Source organism: Amphibalanus amphitrite, unplaced genomic scaffold (genome assembly GCF_019059575.1).
Source record: "Amphibalanus amphitrite isolate SeventyFive unplaced genomic scaffold, NRLGWU_Aamphi_draft 000615F_arrow, whole genome shotgun sequence".
In the NCBI taxonomy this organism is placed as follows: Eukaryota; Metazoa; Arthropoda; class Thecostraca; order Balanomorpha; family Balanidae; genus Amphibalanus; species Amphibalanus amphitrite.
The window spans coordinates 73,449-95,387 of NW_024882109.1; the positions used below are offsets into that span (position 1 = coordinate 73,449).

Below are 21,939 nucleotides of genomic sequence, written 5' to 3' on the forward strand. Positions count from 1 at the left end.
GAACGGCTCAGAAACAAAGCCAGGTCCATTACCGACTCTGAACTCACCCCAGCCATTCGGGTGACGTATAAATGGGATCAGAGACGAGACCCAGCTCGGAGAAACCAGATTGGAATGTTTTTCAGAAGTTTGTCCAGGCCGCTATTTTCTGCTGATAATGTGGTGGTAACTGGGGAGTGCTTGTTCAGTCGCGAGATTAACCGCGGATCGCGGGGGACTCTGCCGCTGGCTGGGGTGTGGGCGTGATCGGCCTTCCAACACACGGCTGAGTTCGGCGGGGTGGCTGGTCCCGGGGGTCGCCGGCTGGCGACCCGACAACATGGCCTGATAGGGAGATTAGCAGGTGTGGCGCTGTTACAGCCTCCACTCTCCATGTAATCTCTTTTAGGACTGGTTTTGGGTAAGATAGACTGAGCTACCCATATCTGAGTCATATTTGTATAAGTCGAATCGAACGAGGTGGCATGATATGTACCTACACTTCGATTAAAGTCCCTACACTTGTTTTAGACAGCGCGCAAGACAAAGTGTGCTCGATATGGAATGGTAGTAATCTTCTCTACCTGAAGATATCGCAGAGTATGATATAAATAGATGAACGCACGTCATTTGAATAGCAAAGACGGAAGACTTCGATGCTTTAATGGTAAAACTATTAATCGCTATTCTGACATAGTTAAACACTGAATGAGCTGAGGCGCCCGGTCAGTCACTTACGGAAATTAGGCGCCTTCTTTATTTCATGCTCAATTTGCCTGAATCAGCCCGCATTAGTCGGCTGCGATCGAAGCAGCAGTGTCGGTTATGTGCCCCACAAGTGGCAGTGGGTGCTGGGCTGCAGCCTGAGGCCAATGGCCAGTCATCAGTCCCTCGGTCAGCAGGTGGTCAGTCCTTTAGTCGCTCAGGCAGGACCAGTCACTCAGTCGTTTAGTCGGTGGCTGCAGTCATTCAGTCTCTGAGTCAGGGGTCAGTCACCCAGTCCTCCATCCGATGGTCAGTCCCTCAGTCCATCGGCCGGTGGCCAGTCACTCAGTCAATCGGCCAGCCAGCGCGCGGTCAGCCACTCAGTCCGTCAGCCGGTGACCAGTCAGCCTCTCGGTGAGTGGGCGGGCCGCACCGACGCTGGGCCGGCAGCTGCTCCTCCATGATGCACTATGGGCGACCGCTGCTTAAATACCGCCGTACTGCTGCCGCATCGATCGCTGTCTGACCTGACGGCTCGCCTCAGTGGGCTGCCTAACCTGGTCTATAGCAGCTGACTAGCCTGACCAATGGCGGCTGCCTAAGCTGCCCAGTAGCAGCTGCCTAGCCTGAACGATAGTGACTGCTCATCCTGCTAAAGTCAGCGGTCACTTAGCACAGACACACAGCTCTGTCTGCTCTGTGGGACAGTCGGATAGTCCTGTATGCTGTCTGGGATAGTCGGATAGTCTTGTCTGCTGTCGGGGACAGTCGGAGAGCCCTGTCAGCTGTCTGGGACAGTCGGACAGCCCTGTCTGCTGTCTGGGATATTCATGGAGCCCTGTCATTAATCGTGTGAGGACGGTCGGGCGGCTGGGACAGTAGCCCGCCCGCCGGACTGTCCGTCTCTGTCTCTGACTGCGGAGCCAACTGTCGTCGAATATCCCCTAGGACTGAGTGGCGGTACTCTGTGATTATTGACGGCATATCCGCCTCCGCGTGCGGCGAGATTGGCCGGGACCGCCGGCGGGGTCCGCTGGTCCCAGCGGCGGCGCCGGACCGATCGCGTGTCACCTTCACACACCACTGACCACTGAGCAGCGTCCGCCGCTGCTGGTGGTAACCAACACTGGACAGGTCACACTGCAATCATTGCATGATTTCAAGTCGTATCTGCTCTTTTTCATAACTTATTGATGATCTCAAGTTATTTAAAAATTATCAAAAATACTTTTGGAACATCTGATTCATTCCGGTTTTCAAGTGTTGGAAAAAAATATAATTTTGACGAAGTTTTGATTTGAAACATAGCAAAAGTTGAAGTTCAAATGACACAAACCATCGGCAATAAAATTTCGAGCTCTGTCGTGTCTTCTTTCTTCCCTTACGTAACCGGTACCCGTTCGAAAGTCGCCGTGGATTGTGCCAGGCGTGCTCGGGGGTCCTTCAGCCCGTGAGGACCACTCTGCTGAACTCCCATCTGCCATCCCCCCGTGACGTCATAAGGGGGGTCAGTCTACCGGCGCGGTGGCGGCCCATCAGCCAGGGATTATTGCCTTGTTATCGGTGGAAGCCGCCCGCGCGATCGAGGCACAACGAGGGCGCTGACGCTTTTAGAGATACCTGTGCCATGATTGCCTCCCTCTTTGTACGAGGAACTAGAAAGCCTGATTATGAGTGGATTTTGCTGATTTAGTAAATCAGTTGCACTAAAAAGCATTTTATTATTTTCCAAATGTTTGATATTATGTGTATGAAAAAAATTAAAATGAAAGGCATTCGATGCATTTAACAGTTATCTAAATTATTTAAAAATAATTATCATGCAATAAGATTCAGCTCAACCTTCGCAGTTGAACCCGTCCCTATTCGTAATAGTTATAATTTTAAGCCTCAGAAACCGACACACAGACAAGCAACGAAAATCGAAGAATACCAAAGACATTGGTAGCGACTTGCGGTGATGAGGAGTGTGCTAATGCTCGAGCGGGCCGCTGCCACTGTGTCAGTCACAGCGCTCGAGTCGGCCTGGTGCGCGGTCAGTCCCGGCCGCGCTGGTTCAGTTCTGTCCTGCTCCCATACGGCGCCGCCCCTTCACCTGCTCTGGGACCTAATCGTCATTCGGTACGGCACCAGTCTAAGCACTCCGAGTGGAAGTCAGTCATACTGCGTCAGTCTCAGCCTTCGGTACAGGATGTCCTAGCAATGTAACTGACCCAGCTCTAACTTTGGGCTGACCACTGGCCAATACCGGATCCGTCCCAGCGCTCTGACTGGCCCAGTCTCGCTCGCTATCCGAAAAGTGCTGGATCAGACTAGGCGTTTTAGGTTTCTGACGGACCAGCTCTGGACTCTGGATCGCTCCCAGCGCTCTCTCCCGGCTTTGGCTGGCTGACCGTCGGCCCAGTCACCTGTTGTCTATCCATAGCGCTCGGCTACCGCCGGCTGGCGAGCCGAGCTCCCAGTCTGCGATCCGTTATCGATTCACCAGTCGATGCGTCGGTGTCACACACGACCGACCGACCGACTTTACAGTTTTATTCTGTCGCTATGCACCTGTCTCAACGCGGCATGTCTGTCTGCATCTGCTAGTCAGGTGAAAATTCGATAAGGTGATGTTATTTTGTGAGAATTAATGATGTACTTATAAGTAACCTAGCTGCTTATGTATTAGGTCGTTCAATAAGTAAGGTAAAATCACACGTATTTCAGTCCACATTTGGTGCAACGACACAAAACTAGCAACATATGTTCATTGAAATATCGTCTACAAATTGGCTATAAGCATTTGTTAGCAGGTCTCTTCGGCCAGCCTCCCCAGCCTTCGGAACTGGCACCTACATCAAATCACCGTTCAGGCGCACGCGCTTATCCCAGCACTCCGCCCGGCGTGGAAATCCTGCTTGGAAAACTCCTTATTGCTATTCCAAAGCCATGTCTTGATTATCTTATTGATTGCCTGATCAGTTAAGATTCCAACGTACACAGCAGGTTTTCCGGTGGTCCAAACAGGTTCAAGTGGGACGGCGCCAGATCACGGCTGTACTTCAGCTTTCCTGTACTGCTAAAGCAAAGCCCCACACTGATGCCTCGCCGAGCGTCCTGTTATTCAGTGAGCTCTTTCGGTATTAACCTCGTGATGACCTTGTAAATATCAAGCATATCTGATGATGCCGAGAACTGTTTCGACATAACACTTCACCCTGTTAATGAAAGCAGTCACGCAGATGCTTTGGGTCTCCATAATCAGCTCCCTGACTTTACAGATTGTGCCAAGTCCAGAGAGGCCTGCGGGCACAAGTCTACCTGCTCTAGAGCTTTGTCTCTTACACTGCTCTGTTCTTGTTGAAATCGTACCAGCTGTTCACCAGCAAAGATTGCTAATGGAAATAGCGTCATCAGGGTCAACTCACTCATTTTGAGGCGAATTTTGGCTCGCGTGCCAAACCGGGGATTTTTAGAACGGAACTCTGCTGCATCAATGTTTTCACACCGATCGTGTTCGGACAATGAGCCAAACTCCGAAAAACAGTTTCGAAGGTTGTGTAGAATATTGTTGAAAGATTCAGATGGCATATTTGATTTTGCTTGCATTCCTCATATAAATGAACTATGGTACATTTTACCTTACTTATTGAACGACCTAGGGACCTAGGGATACGTCAACAAAGAAGGTTGCCTTTGAGCTTGATGTTTCCACTGACGCCAACATTATTTGCTGATGAGATGGCCAAGCGAGTAAAATACTGTTTACTTTATTTACCTGCTCGGACCCTCCAGCAACATCTTTGAGTTTTTTTTTTAGACAGTCTTGTCTACCTTAGAACGCCTTATGCACTCATGAAAATGCGTGATGTTTTTTTTTTGTTAGTGAAGTTACACCTGTAAACATGATGTTATTGGGAACAGTTAGTAGTTAATGTATCTTGTTCTTTTTTCTAATTTTCAATTCAAAATATAAAATAGCTGTATCTCTTCCCAACGCAACTTGCTGTTTGTCCTAAGAAAATAAGCATGACCTTCTTTGCAGTTTTTTTTGCGCTATTTGAGTTAGAGAATTAGTAAATCACTATCACACATGTGAAGCATGACTAAGACCGGAATAAGAACTCTCGTCTGCCGTCGACCGTGGCTCTGACGTCGGGCCGTAGATGGCGCCAGGTGTGGCCCGACCAATGGTCCACACCGAGTGGCGCCGGACGGTGGCGACGGCTGGCGGGAAATGTACGAACCTCACTGGCTCAGCTGTAACCCACTGGCTTTCCTTTCTATCGTGTGCCAGTAACTGGAGCCTATAGGTAAAGAAGGAGATGGCAGCGCTGGTTTTGCGATACATAGCCGGTTTCTATCCAAGTGGACCGGCGAACCTTACCATTCCCTATTTGAGGGTGCCGATTTGGTGCATGACTATTAGACATTAGATAGGTAGGTATGTTTTGTCTTTGGGATTACCTAGGCCAGTAATAACTAGGTATATATATTGAAAGTGAATACTACGCAAGATTATTTTGCATTATGTTCACTTATACGCAAAACTTTATTGGCGACGTCAATAGTGCCCATCCACACACCCGGGAACTGGAGGCTGGGCGGTTGGACAGCAGATGGCTCCGGGAGGCCGGTGCTACTTGCGAAGGAAAAATGAGCCCAGGGTATTGTATTTTATTTCGAAAATTTCTACAAAAATTAGCGCAGCTCGATGGCATTTAAAGATGCAAGATCCCTATTGGGGACTGACTTTCCAACTTCCAAGAATTTCTCTCGGATAAAAGAATTTCTCAAGATAACTCGGGGGCTCCTCCACAGTTTTGGATTGGGCAGGGGGTCGGACCAAAAATCCACATCCTTATACACACAGCTGCCATGTGGAAACGAAATTATTGGGGGTCCGGGCCTCGCGAGCGACCACTCCGGTGGCGGAGCCCCTGGACAGTTCGCCTGGTCCCGTCGCAGCCTCTCTCACGTGTCAGGCGGGACAGTCTACCCACTCAGGCTGTACACCCAGAGACATCTAGCGGCCGCGCCGGCAGATTAGGCCTCGCTGGTCCAGTGGGAAAATGTCATCGCGCATGCAGAGATTTAGATGCGAACTACAGGATATTTTTTTAATTAAATGAGAAATTGATTAATGCTATCTTATTTTGCATATAATCTTTTTGTACTTCCTCACATAAACGTAAGTACCAAACGCCCGTGGCTTGGAGGTTGCGCTTGCCGATTGCATATTCAATAACATGTAACGATTGATGAGGATTCAAGGATGTAAAACAAATAAATTGACGCTTTTATGGTGAATTCATAACGTTATGAGCTCTTATGCAGCCTACTTTATTTTAACAACTATCTAAAAATTCGCGTCATAGACTTTACATGTATAAATCGGCGTGCGAAATCGGGCGAAAACGGCTAATTTTGGCCGACACGGGTCCAGTTCCCGTGCAATATCTTGGTGACCAGGGGTCCGACCGGCACGGGGAAAACAGCATCGTGTACAGAATTGAACGGGCTATTGAATGGTGCGCAATGCAGAGGATAGCACGCGCCACGTGCACCGGAGAGGGCACTTTTATTTGAAAAATTGCGGTTTTTGAGGGATTTTGGAATTAATTTTATTTTTAGGTGACCGTTAAATGGAGGGAGGTGAATCAACGCCTATTTGCAAGAGAAAGGTACCGCCTGTCATATAAAAATTGTGAAAAGCTGATTGATCCAAATCAAGGTGGTGCAAATCACAGGAGAAAATGGTGTTTGTCGATTTTGTGCCACTTTATTAATCACACGGGGTTTGGTGCATAACCTGATACCTTTGGCAATTGAATATGGTACCATTGGATAGAGCATTCAATTCTGACCAATATTCACTCTTCATTTTTGCATGACAAGCAACAATATTCTAAAAAATGTTAATGTTTCAAACCATTACATTGTCATTTTTAGCGAAATTCATCGATGGCCCTCAAAAGACTTGACGCCAGTTTTCGAATCATTCTAAAGTAGAACGCATGATAATACGACACGGGCACCTCGATGCGATGTATCTTTTTGTTTTCTTACAAAATGCTTGGCCGTCAAAAAGCAATCGAACGAAATGGATGCCAACCAAATCGACACAGACCAAACCAATACCCACGGGTCAAAAATAACCCTTCTTCGCGTTGCGGAGCACGCGGGTAACCCTAGTTGGGGCCAATCAGCAGCGGTCTCGGCGTGACCTGGCTGTCAGCCTCTGTCCGGCCGCTATAGAATATGACGGTATTTATTTTCGCCTGCCCGGGAGTGAAGCAGTCGTCGGCTTTGGTACCGCACATGTGCGCTGGGGGATGGGGTGGGGTCAGGTGCACCGCCGGGGGAGGGGCGGGGGCAGTACAGCCGCTGCCGCCAGGGGCCGCCGCGGGCGGAGACACCGCCAGTCTCGGAGCGCGGGCCGCGATCGAACGGACTCGGGCGGTCGCAGCGCACCGCGCCTCCTGCCGACGGGCGCCGCAGCCGCAGGCGAGTGTCCCGCCGCGGTACCTGCGCCACCAGCGGACAGTGAGACTGAGGGACACCGCGACCAGCTCGAGACGCGACCTGTGAGACGCGACGTGACCCCGGGCGGCCGTGGCACCGACGTGACGTGTCGCTGCGCAGCGCCGCCGGCGCAGCTCGGGCCGGCTCCGGTTCAATACCGCCCCGCGCAGGCGGCTCCAGCGGCGACCGCACAGCGGCCTCCATACACTCACACTCACACACATACACACACACCTACACTGTGACACCCCCGGCCACCCTCCGCACGCAGCCCGCCACACCCGCGCACACACGGCTCTCTGTGGACGGGCGGGAGGGCGGGACGAGTGCCCGGCCGCCACTCCGTGTCAGTGACTGAGGTGCAGTGATCGCTGCGGCACCGCGCGCTGCCCGCCGGGCCCCGTCCATCTCACCGCGCCAGCCGCCCGTCGGCCATGCGGGGGGCGGTGTGCCGCACTGCGACCTTCTCCGGAGCGGCCACTCGAGATGCCCGCGCGTGACCGTAAACGGAGGCTGGATACAGGTGAGTGGTGACGGCAGCGAGCCGCCACAAAACTGGCCGACAGGTCTCCAGAAACCACCCTTTATTACCAGGTGTCAGCCTACTTGTACCTTTTTCTATCCAATTCTGGAATAAGAAGTGAAATCTTTGCAAGCGCCTCGGCTGACTTTCTTTGCGGAATAGCCTGATGGGTCGCAGGATTTATTTGTATATTACATCTCATGATTAAACTGAAAATGTGTGCAAGTGCACGCACTTTGCTTTTGTTGTTTATAAAATGTCACAAACTATGTCTTGTCGCATCGACCATTTGCGCTTCCGTATGTGAAAACTGCCTTTTTGGTCACGTCCCATCCCTGTTCAGTCAGTCGTACATTCAAATCTGCAACTTTATTTCAACATCTACAGCTGTTTCTAAATTTACGGGCAGGTTCAACGAACCCGAGATCACTCAGACCATTAATTTGCGGTTGTTGCTCAATATACGAGACATGGTCATGTTTTTATTGGCTGAAATGAAACTACCTAAAGTGGGGTCATATTCAGCAGGAAAATATAGTGCGCATCGCACATGTTGCTGAATGCATATGTGTGTGCCTGGCTGAGTGTTCATTTCTTCTCGTGACAGCCAATACCCTGTGCCCAGTTTTTCTGCCAGCCAGGAGCGAAACGGAAGGGGGTCGTGTTATCCCTCCCACCGCTGCTGCCGTTCCTATTATTGGATAATATCCTGGTCCGGCTACAGCTTGCTTGATCTCATTCGGATTATCGATGGATTTACGGTTTATCGATTTCATGTACATACATTACGCAGATTGTAATGATGGATGGCAGCGATTGCCGTTGTTCATTTAGGCCGACAAATTTTTTGGTAGAATAGCTATATGTTTGTTGCTCATAAAGACATAAAGACACAAGGACATTCTAAGAAATACACTAAGCAGATCAGCTATCATGTAAGGTTTCTACTCCCAAAAAAACATATCAAAATCATATTTGCGTGGAATGTCCTTCATCTATCTTATTATTTGATCTTATTATTGGTATGCAACCAAAATGGTTCAGAGTATTCAGGTAACGCACTTACAAAATGTGTCACCTAAGTGGATACGGCATCCCTCTCGTAACTTGGTGGCGGTGAGTTCGCGGCCGGGGAGCTCCACATTAGATATGTCAATCAGATACCAAGTTTTTGGTATACCGATACCAAACCGATACTAACTTGGTATTTGGTATTTCAAGGCTAATGGATTTGGTATTTTGTCGGTATTGTGAATGGTCCCTAATGTAAAAGAGGCTGTGAATTTGGTAAAAAGTTGGTATTTTCATAAGCATACCAAGTTGGTTCGGTTTCGGTATTTTTCCATGGATATTGTTGGTATTTGGTTTGGTATCGGTATCAAGATTTTCCGTAATTGACATCACTACTCCACATCCTTTGATCCGTGTTCTTAGTTCTTACTTCTTACATTGGTATACAGAGCCTTGCTTACATACAGCCAGCTATTAATAATAGTAACTGGCGAGAGAGGGTCACGCTAGACCCAGTAGTATCATTCACTTCAATAAATTCAGCAACTTGTACTAACCATTTCATAATGTTGACAATCACACTAATCAATGGGACGAACATCACTTCACATGTTTGCCACATTTCTAGTCACAAAAATAGTTTGAAAATACACAGACGATTTGTGCCAATATGCGTCGAATCGCAATTCTATCATTGCATTATTATTAGATGGTGGTCAACGTGGTGGTTGTGCATTTGGGTCCAAGTCATGCAGTTTTTAGGATAGACGTAAAATGTTTCAAGACGAAGGTACTGAATGTTTCTTCATAAAACCGATGCCTTTCAAATCGTCTTTTATGTTTAACCCGAGCCGTGCAGGTGGCCGGGGTTTTCCGTGGTGTGCTGGGGGTGGGGCTCATCCCCCCGTCTGAATTGGCTACTGGGCCACGCAGCAACACGTGGTAAGCGGCATTCGAAAGAACGTCAAACATAATTACGGAACAATTTGGTCATTTTTAGGTTAGGTCAAAGGTCGTGTCACCAGAGCTCGTCAAAGGTCAAAGCTGGTCTATTTCAACAATTTCCGAAACACCAGCGCATAGCTCGGAAACCAATAGAGCTACAGCGCCACGGAAAAGTGCATTCGATAGCTCTTTCAACGCTCTTTCGCTAACATGTCCTCATATTTGAGCTCAAGTCAACGGTTTAGCGTTTAGAGGGTAAAAACTAAATAAGTAGCCATTTTCACGAACAACGTTTCTCTGTAGTCACTTTTCACTCGTGGGAGTCACGGTGTTACTTTTGCCAGCATCGTGTTCCTCTCGTCGAGACGCGTGGAATTAACTATAATTTGACCTTGAACGGCCAGTTTGTAGGAAAAATGACACAGTCATGACCTAACCGGAAATGGCTACATATCAGTCGATCCGTATCGTCGGGCTGAAAACATTTGAGGTGTTTTTATCGCTCTAGCGCCTCTTTCTGAAAACGTTATTGCAAAAAAACTGCTTGGGACCTTTCATGATCTGAGATGACCTCAGGGGCACACAGAGGGGCCACGGGTGCAACTTTCCGATTCTATGTGTCATGTTTACCTATAAATCGATGTTTGAGAGTGCTTAGAACGACACTCGTCCAAAAGAGGGGCATGCCAATTTTCTACCATTGACTTATAATGGGGACTATACACCTTTTTTCGATCCGAATCGGCATCTGGTCAGTTAGTTTCGGCAGATCTGCATTAGGAACGTCAGCTGGAGTGCGCTTTCGACAAACCACGCCTCAAACTCGGCATAGTGCAGCAGCGTGACATGGGGCATTTAATGTCGACAATGAGCGTGATTTCGACACTGGCCAATGGATTTCGGCACACGGCATAGGACTGTGACATCGGGCATTGGAAAAAGGCAAATTTCATTTTACAATGACAATGGTCATGCAGTTTCGTTGGTGGTATAACAAGTTAAATCGAACAAATTTCAAACCATATTTTTTATATTGATGCGTTTTCAATGCTCACCACTAGAATTTATAGCATTTTTCCTTTTCTTAGAATCCCCTTGGATTAATGGAACACAAAATACGCCAAGGCCGTGGTTTTAAGGTCTAAACGTTTTTTTTTCTGTGAATGGAGGGTGAGTAGGCTACCAAGCCATGTCAGAGTCGTGAGATGAGAGGATCATGCGGAGGAAGCATTTGGGTGAGTCTACCAGTGACCGGTGAGCTGCGGCGGCTGACAACACGCCGGTATAAAACTGTCCCGCTACGGATATGCAGCCAAAGCGATCGATGGGTTAGCCCGTAGGGTTTCCACCTTTCCAGAGGGCAGTTTTTTGTCCGGAAATACAGTTGACCATGACTGACCACACCGCCGTCCTGCAAACATTGTTGCCGCTCTCCGATGACACGCCCATTCCCATCTCGGCAGACCTGAACCATCCGCGCTTGCGGTCAGCGCCACTCACAATGTGTCGACAGATCGACACAATTGAAAAAATAAATATTTTTGTTTTTTCATGCAAGAAATACGGCTAAAACATTGTCAACTTTAGATGCGTTGAAAGGAGCGAGGCCCTGAATGACCCCCGTCAACCTTTGGATTCGCCTGGAGCGTGGCCCCGAATGACCCCCGTCGCCCTTTGGATTTGCCAGTGCTTCCACATTGTCACAGAGTGACGCAAGGGTGGTGACCTCGAATGAGGTCAGCTTGTGTGCCGGAAGCGGTTGATGTTAGGGACGAACCGGTGTTCCAGAGCGACTGACGAAATTAGGTGCCCGTTGCCGTATTCGAATGAACGGTTGCCGATTCGGATTGAAAAAGGTGTGGTTACTTAGCAACCAAGCGCCCATATTGAGTGTCTCTTTACAGTACCGTGGAACATTTTAACGCACATTCTTAAAATGCCTATCCGAAAAGATAAGAGTTGCTTAATTCACTGATGAGATAAATTGACCATTGCCTAGCTTGGCTGCAAGCTGCCGACGTAAAATGCAATATGACAAAACAGAATGCCCTTTGTCGATATTAAATGCCCCTGCCGTTGTTCATTGACCCTGGTCGAATATCAGCAGATGCAAGTCTCAATCCGTGAAACGTGTCGAAATGCGTGCTCCAGTGTCGAGTTGTTGGAGTGCCTGTCGAGATAAGGTGCCCGCTGCCGTATTTGAATGAACGGATGCCGATTCGGATTGAAAAAAGGTGTAATGGCAAAGTTGACCTGACCCTTGGTCACCGATAGCAATTCTTTTATTTAAATTTTTATCTAGATAAGCATTATAAGATAAGCATTTTACTCTACCTGTCCTACAGCCATTGGCATGAACTGGGCGGGGTGGGATGGAAGACGCGGAAAGGCCCGGAAGATCATGACCCCGGCTCCGGTCGCATTTGACCCTATGACCTCTGATGCACGCCCAGTTCGATGTCGTTCTGTGACGCTAGGTACTTGGGGCGCAGCAGGGGGTATGGAGGGCCGGGGAGATGCTTGTACTTGCTCATATGTCTTACAGCTGACCTCTGAAGCACATGTATGCGCCATTTGCCACTGGTACGCACAGAGGGCTCTGGAAGGTCGACCGCCGGCAGTGAGTCTCATATGTGTGCGGTCGATGCAGCGAGTGCCTCGGGCGGTGATTATTTATAGACCGCCGAGCGCGCCTTGTGAGATATTGATGGCCACCGTGTATCCACCGGACATTTGGCGATCAATGCAAACTGAGCGTGCCGTGTAATAGCGCTAGCCGCGACAGACAGGCGGTTCCGACCAACACTTAATTGGAAACGCGTGCCGATTCACCGAAGCACGCGCAGTTGCACCCCGGTGACCCAGCGTCTCCCGGAAGAGAGGCTCCCCAACAAAGCCAGCGGGGAACAGCGACCGAGTCAGATCAAGACCAGGCCGAGAGGCAGGCGACTCGTCTGCTATCCATACATCGTGCGCTTAAATGTTGGAGCACGAGTGGCGGTGGTCGTGCTATGTGGCTTACAAACGACAACAGTTATAATTCATAGCTGTGGTTAGTGAAAGTAAACCATTCCAAGCACCACTGTTGTGATTTAGGACCAAGACCTGTCCAGAGCGGGCATGGCATAGCCACTAACGCGCCATAAAGGACGAAACACCGGCTGTGTATGTGTGCCACCGCTGACTGGCATTGGAATGGAACGAGGATACAGTGTTGGAAGTCAGAGAGCCTGAGAGCCGTGCTAGCATGGCTAACAGCCGCGGTGCGCGCAGTCCGGCATAATGGGAACACCATCCATGATATTTTGTATGGGCCGATTCGGCAACATCGCTGCAGTTGAGAGTGGAAGTTCTGGCGCGTCAGAGCAGCGCGTGATGGGCCGACTGTGACGTCAGCCAGTCGTGATTGCATCATCGGAAGGCCGGTCCGGAACGTCAAGTGTCTCTGTATAATTCGGCGGCCCACCAGATCCGGAAGGGGCGGAGGTGAGGGGGAGAAAGTCATCCCGTGACGTAGCCGGAAATGCTGTGTGACGCCGTCGGCCGTGACCGGGCGCCCCGTCAGCTGACTCACCGCGTCGTCAGCTAGCGCTGTGACGTCACGGGGTGATGGTGTGACGTCACAGACTGACGGCGGCTCGGGCGCCGGACGAGGGTGGGTTGGAGGCGGAATAGGGCGGCGAGGAGGGGGGGAGGGGTGGAGTGGGGGGCGGGGTGGTGTGGGTGTCGGTACGGGATGCGAAGTACAGCGCCGTTAAGCCTGCCTATCTGACCTATATAACTTGGCTGAAACGGAGCGAAACCTTGGGAAATAGATGTTGAATTTATTTTATCGTATTTATATTTTCTCATAAATATATGTAACATGTACGTCAGTCATGAAGCTAGAGACGCTATGAATAAACGGGCTTCACATATCTGACATCACAGTGCTGGAGGTCAGTTCATTACGCAATACCTGTCGCCGGGGCAGCTCAACATAGGCTTAGTGATTAGCAACAGGACGTGGGGTTAAATGCCGCATTCCGCAGCCTCTGGCAGAACACATATCGATTTGGGGACAGATTTAGCGCGCTGCCAGCTGACCGCCCCTACCCACCAAGTGGATTACATAAGCAGCGCTATGTCCATGACGTTTATGTAAATGCTGTCAAAACGAACCAATGATAAAGAATTTAATGATAGCACTGAATAAGGAAGCTTGAAGGACACGGTTGATTTATTTATTGATGGTCGAAATCATTTGGACCCTGAGCCGTCGCAGGCCAAGGGAGGGCTCACATTTACCCGTACTATTTGACCTGATCTGACCCGTCCTTACTGGCCAGATTGACCTGATCATGGTGGTGGGGCTGCTCTAAACGTTCCGTTGTAGTCAGAATTCCTAGATGTATTGACTGACACATCGCAGCGCGGCGCGCGCGAGCCGCCGGACCGGCCGGGACCTGTCGACGGGCAGTCACCTCCCTCCAGGGGTTAATTCCCATGTCGGACGGGTCGACAGGCGCGCGTTTCGGCCGCAATCATCGAGTAAGCAGCACACTTGTGGCGCACGTGGCCGTCCCAATGGTGCGCCAGCTGTGGCCGCCGAGTCGGGCGACTGTGTCCACCGTGCGCTCCTGGCGACGGCCACGCACCAGCAGCGCAGTATCTGATTCAGAACCTACAGGTGTTGTCACAGACTATTGTACACCAGATATGGATGTTATGTAAGTTTTGAGGGACATATGATTGGAGAGATAGTTTTGGATGCTTTCCTTGTGGCATTTACAACATTTTTGATGGGGAATTCTACTACCGGGTGGCGCGCCGAATATCGTGTGGACGGGAGTACCCCGCGTGGAACAGCCGCAGTCCTCAGGCCCTCACTTAGCCCTGGAGGGACATGCATCTATGAGAGCCACGCTCCGCAGTTTCCTGGGTGGGCAGACCGTCAGCTTGGCCAGCAGGAAACCGCGATCATTGATGAAGATTTAGGTTGAGATACGATTGTCTCACGATGTAAAGACGACTGTTTCGACTAACAGTATCATTTGATAGTTAATGAATTATAATTTTTGGTTAGAACTATAACATTTTACTTACAATTGTCAATGAAACTCTGCAAAAATGAAACATGGTCAAATGAAACTTCGATGGAACAGCATAACAGCAGGGAGCGGTTTCAGATTAGACCGGCCTGTTCCGCCAGGCACGGGAGTGCTGCGGGTCAGCCTACCAGCGCAGGCAGTCTCGGCTGGCGTCGCTCAGCTCAGAAGCTCCCCAGGCCGCAGCGGCTGGGAAACCACCAGCTCTGGTTGTCTACCTGCCGGCAGTGCATTCCAGCTTGTGGATTTGTGTTAACTGTGTGATGCATATTGTGATGGTTGGTCTTCTTGGTTCTCAATTTTCATACCAATATTTGCAGACTAGCAACTTATAATCCACAGCAAAGACCAGCGTGCTCCCCTCCCCTGTGTGTTCCGTACGTCTACACTAGGGTGTGTGTCTCCTCCTTGTGACTGACGCCTCTGGCTCGTGCTCCGCTCTGACTGGTTCTCGCTCTTCTCCGCAGGCTAGCGGCAGCTCAGGAGGCCCGCGCGCGAGAGGCGGCAGCCAGCGGCGCCGACCCGGCGGCGCACCGGACCTACAGCTACTCCGCCATGGCCAAGAAGAGCGCGGCGCCGTCGCAGGACGGCCGACGGCCCACCTCGCTGTTCATCTTCAGCGAGACGAATCCAATCAGAAGATACACCAAATTCATCATTGAGTGGCCATATCCTTTTTATGCAGCGTCGTTGAATCATTGGTTGTTTTGTGATATGTGTGTGTGTGTGGTTTATGTTTCTTAATTTGAGTAGGTTGGAAACAAATGTCCCTGGCCCGTCCCTGGTTGGAAACATGTGTCCTGGCCCGGCCCGTTCAGGTATAACTGAGCTTGTCCACTGTAATTGCATAGTTAGCACTGTTTTGCTAACTATGCAATTACACGTACATACAGCCCACCGCTAAAGTAATGTAGGGTTTTACCAATTTCAACGGTTGGCTTTGACTGGCGATTTTTTAATGCGGAGTGATCGAAAAGAAGATGTCAATAGCTAAAGTTGCAGCTGCAAGGGTGACGATACATATAAGCTACATTCAAAGTTTCATTGTAGTCCGGTCAATCGTTCCTAAGCTTCAGAAGCAGAACATACCCATGACTGAAACCCCACATTACTTCTGCTGTGGACTGTACAGCCCGTTGATTCTTCATATTTGAGGATCCAGTCCAGCCCAGCCCGAAGCACAGCCCGGCCTACGGTCTGTTGGAGCTCATTAATTAAAGGCATCAAAAGTAAAGTAATGAAAATGGTTCCGGAAAAGTAAGCTTGACACAGACCGTCACACATGCTATGAGATGCATCGATTCTGTATGCCAGCTGCGTGTCAAGGTCTTGTCGTTACTTGTACGTTTTTTTTATATAAAAGCTAGTTCCATAAGTTCAATCAAATCCAATGGAACAATTCCTTCCAGTAATGTGTCTGGTATAATCCAAACTTCCTATGCTCATGTTCTCAGAGGCAATATCGAGCGTGTTTTCAGACATGCTTTCCGTACAGTTCATGTCCCAGTCGCTTGGTTGACTTAGTCCTTCCCTTGACCTGGTATCCGACATATTCAACTGAGCCTTGTTGCTTTATTCCAAGCACGTTTTATGTTCTCGTTTTTTTTTTTGTTTTCCGATTCGCGCAGTTCTCAGATACGTGCGGACAGAACAGTGCTAATTATGCAAGCACAGTGGACAAGCTCAGTTGTTCCTGAATTGAGTCAAACGTCCCAAAGGAGTTATCGAGCGTTTGGCATTATTACCTATACAGCGCCAGATGCCGATTCAGAATCAGCCGCCTGCAGAGCTGAGGTCCTCTCTCCTTCTCTACTCTCTTTCTCTCTTCCTTTCTGTGTTGCTTTATTTCTTCTCTTTCATTTCTTCCTTTTTCCCTTTCTGTCTTCTCCTTTTTTCGTTCCCTCTATTACTAGTTCCCCCTTTTCTTCTCTTTTTGTTTCTACTTGTTTCCTTATTTCTATAATTTAATTTCTTAAATATATAATAATTTAAAATGAAATAGTAAATAAATACATACATAATTTATTTTCTTCTCCTTCAATCTAATCTGCACTGCTAACTATTTAACTGCTTTTTCCTTTCGACTTCTCCGTTGCCTTCTAATTATTAGGTGTTTTGATGACTCATTATTTAAATACTTTTGATTCTGCCTATTTTCAGTTAGCTTCTTTGTTTGCTCATATACCTCAATATTAATTTGTTTTGCTGTATTTCGCTTCCTGGGCATAGTAATTTATGTTATCTGGCCATTAGGAGCCGTAACTCTCTTCCCTACTTTCAGTTTCTAACCTTCACCTCCACCTCCCTCCCTCTCTCCCTTTCTGCGCCTTTGTGTGTCGAGTGCCACTGTCTGAGACTAGAGACAGGTCTCCCGACCCTCTGCGTGTCCTGTGGCGCGGCCTGGCGCCGGAGTCGCTCGTGCGACCCTCTGTGTGCCACGCGCCGCGTCTCGGTCCGCCGGGGTCGCCGGCCGGCCGATCCGCGGCGGCCGGTCGGCCGGTCTCTGCTCCAGTTGGTCGGCCGATCAATGGACGGAGGCCTGCCGCCACCTCCGGCCAGCCGCGTGACGTCATCGGACCGCGTCATCGGAACGGGGCAGTTCCTTCTCCGGGCCGCAGAGCTGCAGACACAGCGACACGCTTACCGAGAATGAATGGCAGCTTTTATCGGGTGAATTATGATTTCTTTCATCGGTGACATTTATTTTCCCGGAAATGCGTCCAGCTCTACCATTCATTCAAAAAATTCATTAAATCGTTTTGCATACGAAGCTATGTTTGCATGCTAAATTTTGATCATATCATAAAAATACGTTATCAGTAAGCTAAATTAGACCTTGCTCTTATTGGGGTTGGGCTGGACGCTGTCTGGACTTTTGATTTTAGTCCTCTCGCAAAAAAAAGAGATTGAGGGTGACCCCGGATTCACTACTCTCGTGTTGCTCAGTTTTATGCGTACCCTGGAAATTTAGCCAGTACCGCTAACCCCCCTCCCCCCTAAAAAACTTTATGGTCGCGCTACAAATGCGATTCGATATGTTTTAATACGCATTGCCTGAGCGATCCCCGACACTTTACGATCAGACGCGTGTCAGCATGTGCGATGATTTGTTTCCATTTAGTATGATGGAATCAAGATCCCTTAAAGGTCAGGTCAAGGTCGTTGGCTTTTTATTATTCTGATTGATCAGAATAATCAAAACAGGTCAGGACGGATGGTTGGCCTGGCCTCAACTGTACCGTCCTGCTCCAAATGGAGAAACTGGATTTTTCGAACAAAACATTTGTTATTCGAAATAACCCCCAAATTACCACTGCAACGCCTTTTTAAAAAGACCTTTTTATCCTCATTTTCATAAGGGTTGTCATTGACATGTTCACTGACCTGGGCTAGTAGGTCAACGATAAACTAGGGCATACAACCGAGTCACATTGGCTTGGACTCGTCACGAGCAGCCCTCCCATTCTTTAGGGAAGCCATAGCTCAATCACAGGTCAAACGGCTGGCGGAGTGGGTTCGCTTGACTCTTCTCCTGTATACGCTAGCCGCTGTGAAGAGGACAATACGCATTTGTATCTTCTTGTCAGTGTGATGAAAAAAGCTCAGATCAAGCTCTAGAGCTCCGCCCCGTATTTGGTCTTTGTGCTTTATCGGTCTCGGGCCTAACTTATGGCCCCCTGTCGACGCTGAGATAGACTGCACCGCATTGCTTGGCTGTGGTGCGGTACAGCCTACCTATCCAGAGTGAAAGACTGGCGGCTGCCTAGCGATTACCAGATTTGCATGGCTGGTACTGTGTTACAAATTGGACAGTGAATATATGCACTTGAATGATAGAAGCCATCATTTATTATTATGTTGTCTTGCTCTACGTGCATGGTAACCAGAATTGCTCGGTCTCAGAATCAGTCCCTGGCCGGCCCTGGCCTGGTACAAAGTCCACCCCTGGGGCCGGCGTCGGGCCGCGCTGGGCCGGGCCGGTCTCTGTGCAGGGCCGCCTCTCGGGCCTCGGCCCGGCAGAGCGCCGACGCCGCGCGGTAACCGTCCGCTTCCTCCGCTGACTTGGTGCAATCGATAGGGCCAGCGCCGCCGCCGCCGCCGCCGCCGCCGCCGCCGACTGCGTGCCGGTCCGGCCGACGGCGGCGCCCCTCGACGGCCGAGGACGTCCAAACTAGGCCACCGGGTCACACACACTCCCTCCCCAGATCCGGCGGCGGCGCCGTAAACAGGGCTGCCACCTGAGTCAGAGGCTGGCGCCAGACCCTCCGCAATTGGCGACATACTGGCGTCACGGAAGGGCCGAATGAAAGTAAATGGCGTAGCAGTGGCGCCATGTCGAATACTGGCGAAGACCTGTGCATGGCGCTTAATTACTTTGTGCATTGTGGGTGATTTCATTTCGGAGATGGGCTTTGCGATGGACATATCATGCATCGCGCTTTATTATGAAGAAAAAATCATTTAATATAAGGTTTCAAGTCAAGTGGAGGTGCAAGCGTGCTTCAAGCACAGCAAACGTTTGGATTATGTGCCAACTATACTTCTTCTGATGCGTTGACTAATTCCATGCATAAATTTCTCGACGAAGGCAAAACTGATTACTAATCCAACCCTCACGTGAGTCCGTCTGACTGGTTTCGCCTAGCGAATGCGTCCCTGATATTTGTGTTGTAGTGTGACCTCCCGCTATGTCGTTTTGATTTAGCTGATTTCGCCCGTGAGCTCGTCTGTATTAGTGATGTAAGACTGACCTCGCGGTATGTCATGTTGATTTCCTTAACGTTTTGCCGCTGCACTCCGTTTGAGACGGCAGTTTTGATGACCATCATCGCCAACTGCGTGGTGCTCGCTCTCGAGGAGCACCTGCCAGAGGGCGACAAGACGATGCTCGCCATCAAACTGGTCAGTTACACGTCGTGTCTGGCTGGAGGGGTGGGGTGGGAAAACCGCACTCCATGACTCGGACCGAGCCGGAAACTGAGTCAGTCTGGACAGAGTTGTAATGACAACTCAAGTCAACCCTGGGCGTGCATATGTTGGCTTTTGTACACGCGTCTTATTCCGTTGCTAACTATTAACTACTTAATTTGCAAGTTACTAATCCATGTCATTAACCGTTTCTGATGGCGTTACCGACCAACAAACTTTTTTTTCGTGTTTGTGCCTTGTGGTGACTTCTCTGGACACCCACTACGTCTTTTGTTCCGCAGGAGGCTACTGAAACTGTATTTTTGTGCATCTTCTGCGTGGAGGCGTCGTTGAAGATAATGGCGCTAGGATTTGTGCTACACAAGGGTGCCTACCTTAGGAATATCTGGAACATTATGGATTTCATAGTAGTAGTTACCGGGTAAGTGAACCGCATCATCTGCATGCTGCATTTCCTCCCTCACGCTGTAACTAACACTCAACAGGCAACTACGGTCATTGGATCGAACTTATGTCATAAGAAAACTAGTCATAAGATGCATACCTTTGCAAAGCTGCAGATGTTATATAATTAGTCAATATACTTAAATGAATATCATGAATAGTTAATTGTTAAACGATTTTCACACGTGATGATCTAAAATAAAAGAAGCAAGTAACACTTATAAGAATATTGTTACTAAGTTTGGCATCTTTGGCTTCATTGTGAATGAGCGTGCTTTGATCTTTTTGTTGAACCAACGAATATTGCCATCCCCAAAAAAATTATTTCCTGCTTTTTTTAGACATAAAGAATCTGTTTTGTGCAATATTATCGGAAACCCTATGTTGCGTTAGGTATTTTATTTGTGTGTGTGTGTGTGTGTGTGTGTGTGTGTTTTTTGTCGGTTATTGTGCAATAACGAGTATGATTGTTATGTGTATTTGCAACATTTCATGACTTGGGTGCGACACTGGAGACTGAAATGCTATGCACTCCACCCCATGCACTGGATGGAAAGGGGAGGGGAGTAGTGGCGGTAAGGGGTGTGCTGTATCCGTTGGTAACCGATTCGCCCTATGGGAGGGGTTTTATGCTTTGAGAAATTTAGGTCCCCCGTTGATAACTGTGTCGCGCCTTTGCGAGGTGCCCCATGGTAACCATGTTGCCCCTTTAGGCCCGTGTAGTGCAGGGGCTGGTGATTGTTTTGCCACTATGAGAGGTAACCCGTGTCGCCCCGCGCCCCACTGGCAGCCTGATAACGCTGGTTATGTCGGAGGCCATCCACGTTGACCTACGGATGCTGCGCTCATTCCGTGTGCTGCGCCCGCTAAAACTGGTTTCTCGGGTGCCAAGTGAGTGCGCACCCGACCGGCCACAGACCCGCTCATGAGGGCCAGAGTCCAGCCGCAGAGCGAGAGAGCAAACGGGCGATCGGGAGGCTGGCTCCGGCCTCCCGGCCCGGCTGCAGCTGGCTGCACGTGCTGCATGCACCGCCGGCCGCCTCGTGCCAACCGGTCTCGTGCCAGTTGCACGTGCACGTGTACGATCTGACCGCTGCGGGGTGGGGAGCGCGGGGAGTGCCGCGCCCGTTCTGACCGCGGCCCGTGGTCCGCCCCTGACCGGCAGCACCGTGACCATGTTCGTGGAAAATCGGATTGAAGTAGACTTTCGTATGCTGCGCTCGTTCCGGGTGCTGAGGCCTTTAAAGCTCGTGTCACGGGTGCCTAGTAAGTGTCTGAGGTGACGGCACTAGGATAGCCTGTAGGGATAGCCACGTCAGATAGCTGCTTCCAACGATACCAGCACTTAGCTCTAGGTACCCAGCCATAATCAGACCCAGCAAGCCAGTGGTAATGTTCTAGATCCCTCCATTTTAGGGCCTCATAATGCTTACTGTAATTTTAGTGAACCAGGTGCAAAATGATAGCTGATAGAGCATAGAATAGAAAGGGAGTTGAATGTGTGTTAGCTCTGCGCTGCAAAGTTTATGATAGGCAATACCTATGTGCGCAATTTGTTGACGTATCAAAACTGAATAAAATACTACCCCATAATATACACGATTGGTAAGTTTCCTATATTATTATTTCCGTCTCAATATTTCAACATTTTCTGTGCCATAACTTACTTTTATATCAACAATTCATTATTAACTTTTCATCGAGCATGCTCTGATCGCATTAAAACAACGCATACTGATTTTGAGCTATTTATGCCATGATTTTGCTTCGTATTTTTGTCAAAATAGGCTGGGGTCGTCTTTGTAGGAG

General features: G+C 49.3%; 1 protein-coding gene across 1 annotated transcript in view; it reads left to right on the top strand.

Annotated features, from left to right (window-relative positions):
* The first annotated feature begins 7,111 nt into the window (after positions 1–7,111).
* The window catches only part of LOC122363315 (voltage-dependent calcium channel type A subunit alpha-1-like), a 66,923-nt gene continuing 52,095 nt past the window's right edge, over positions 7,112–21,939 (top strand). The window contains exons 1-4 of the mRNA XM_043332441.1: positions 7,112–7,714; positions 15,225–15,425; positions 19,554–19,659; positions 19,968–20,107. Coding sequence (XP_043188376.1) covers positions 15,313–15,425; positions 19,554–19,659; positions 19,968–20,107 — 359 coding nt within the window. The 5' untranslated portion in view covers positions 7,112–7,714; positions 15,225–15,312. The remainder of the gene's footprint in view (positions 7,715–15,224; positions 15,426–19,553; positions 19,660–19,967; positions 20,108–21,939) is intronic.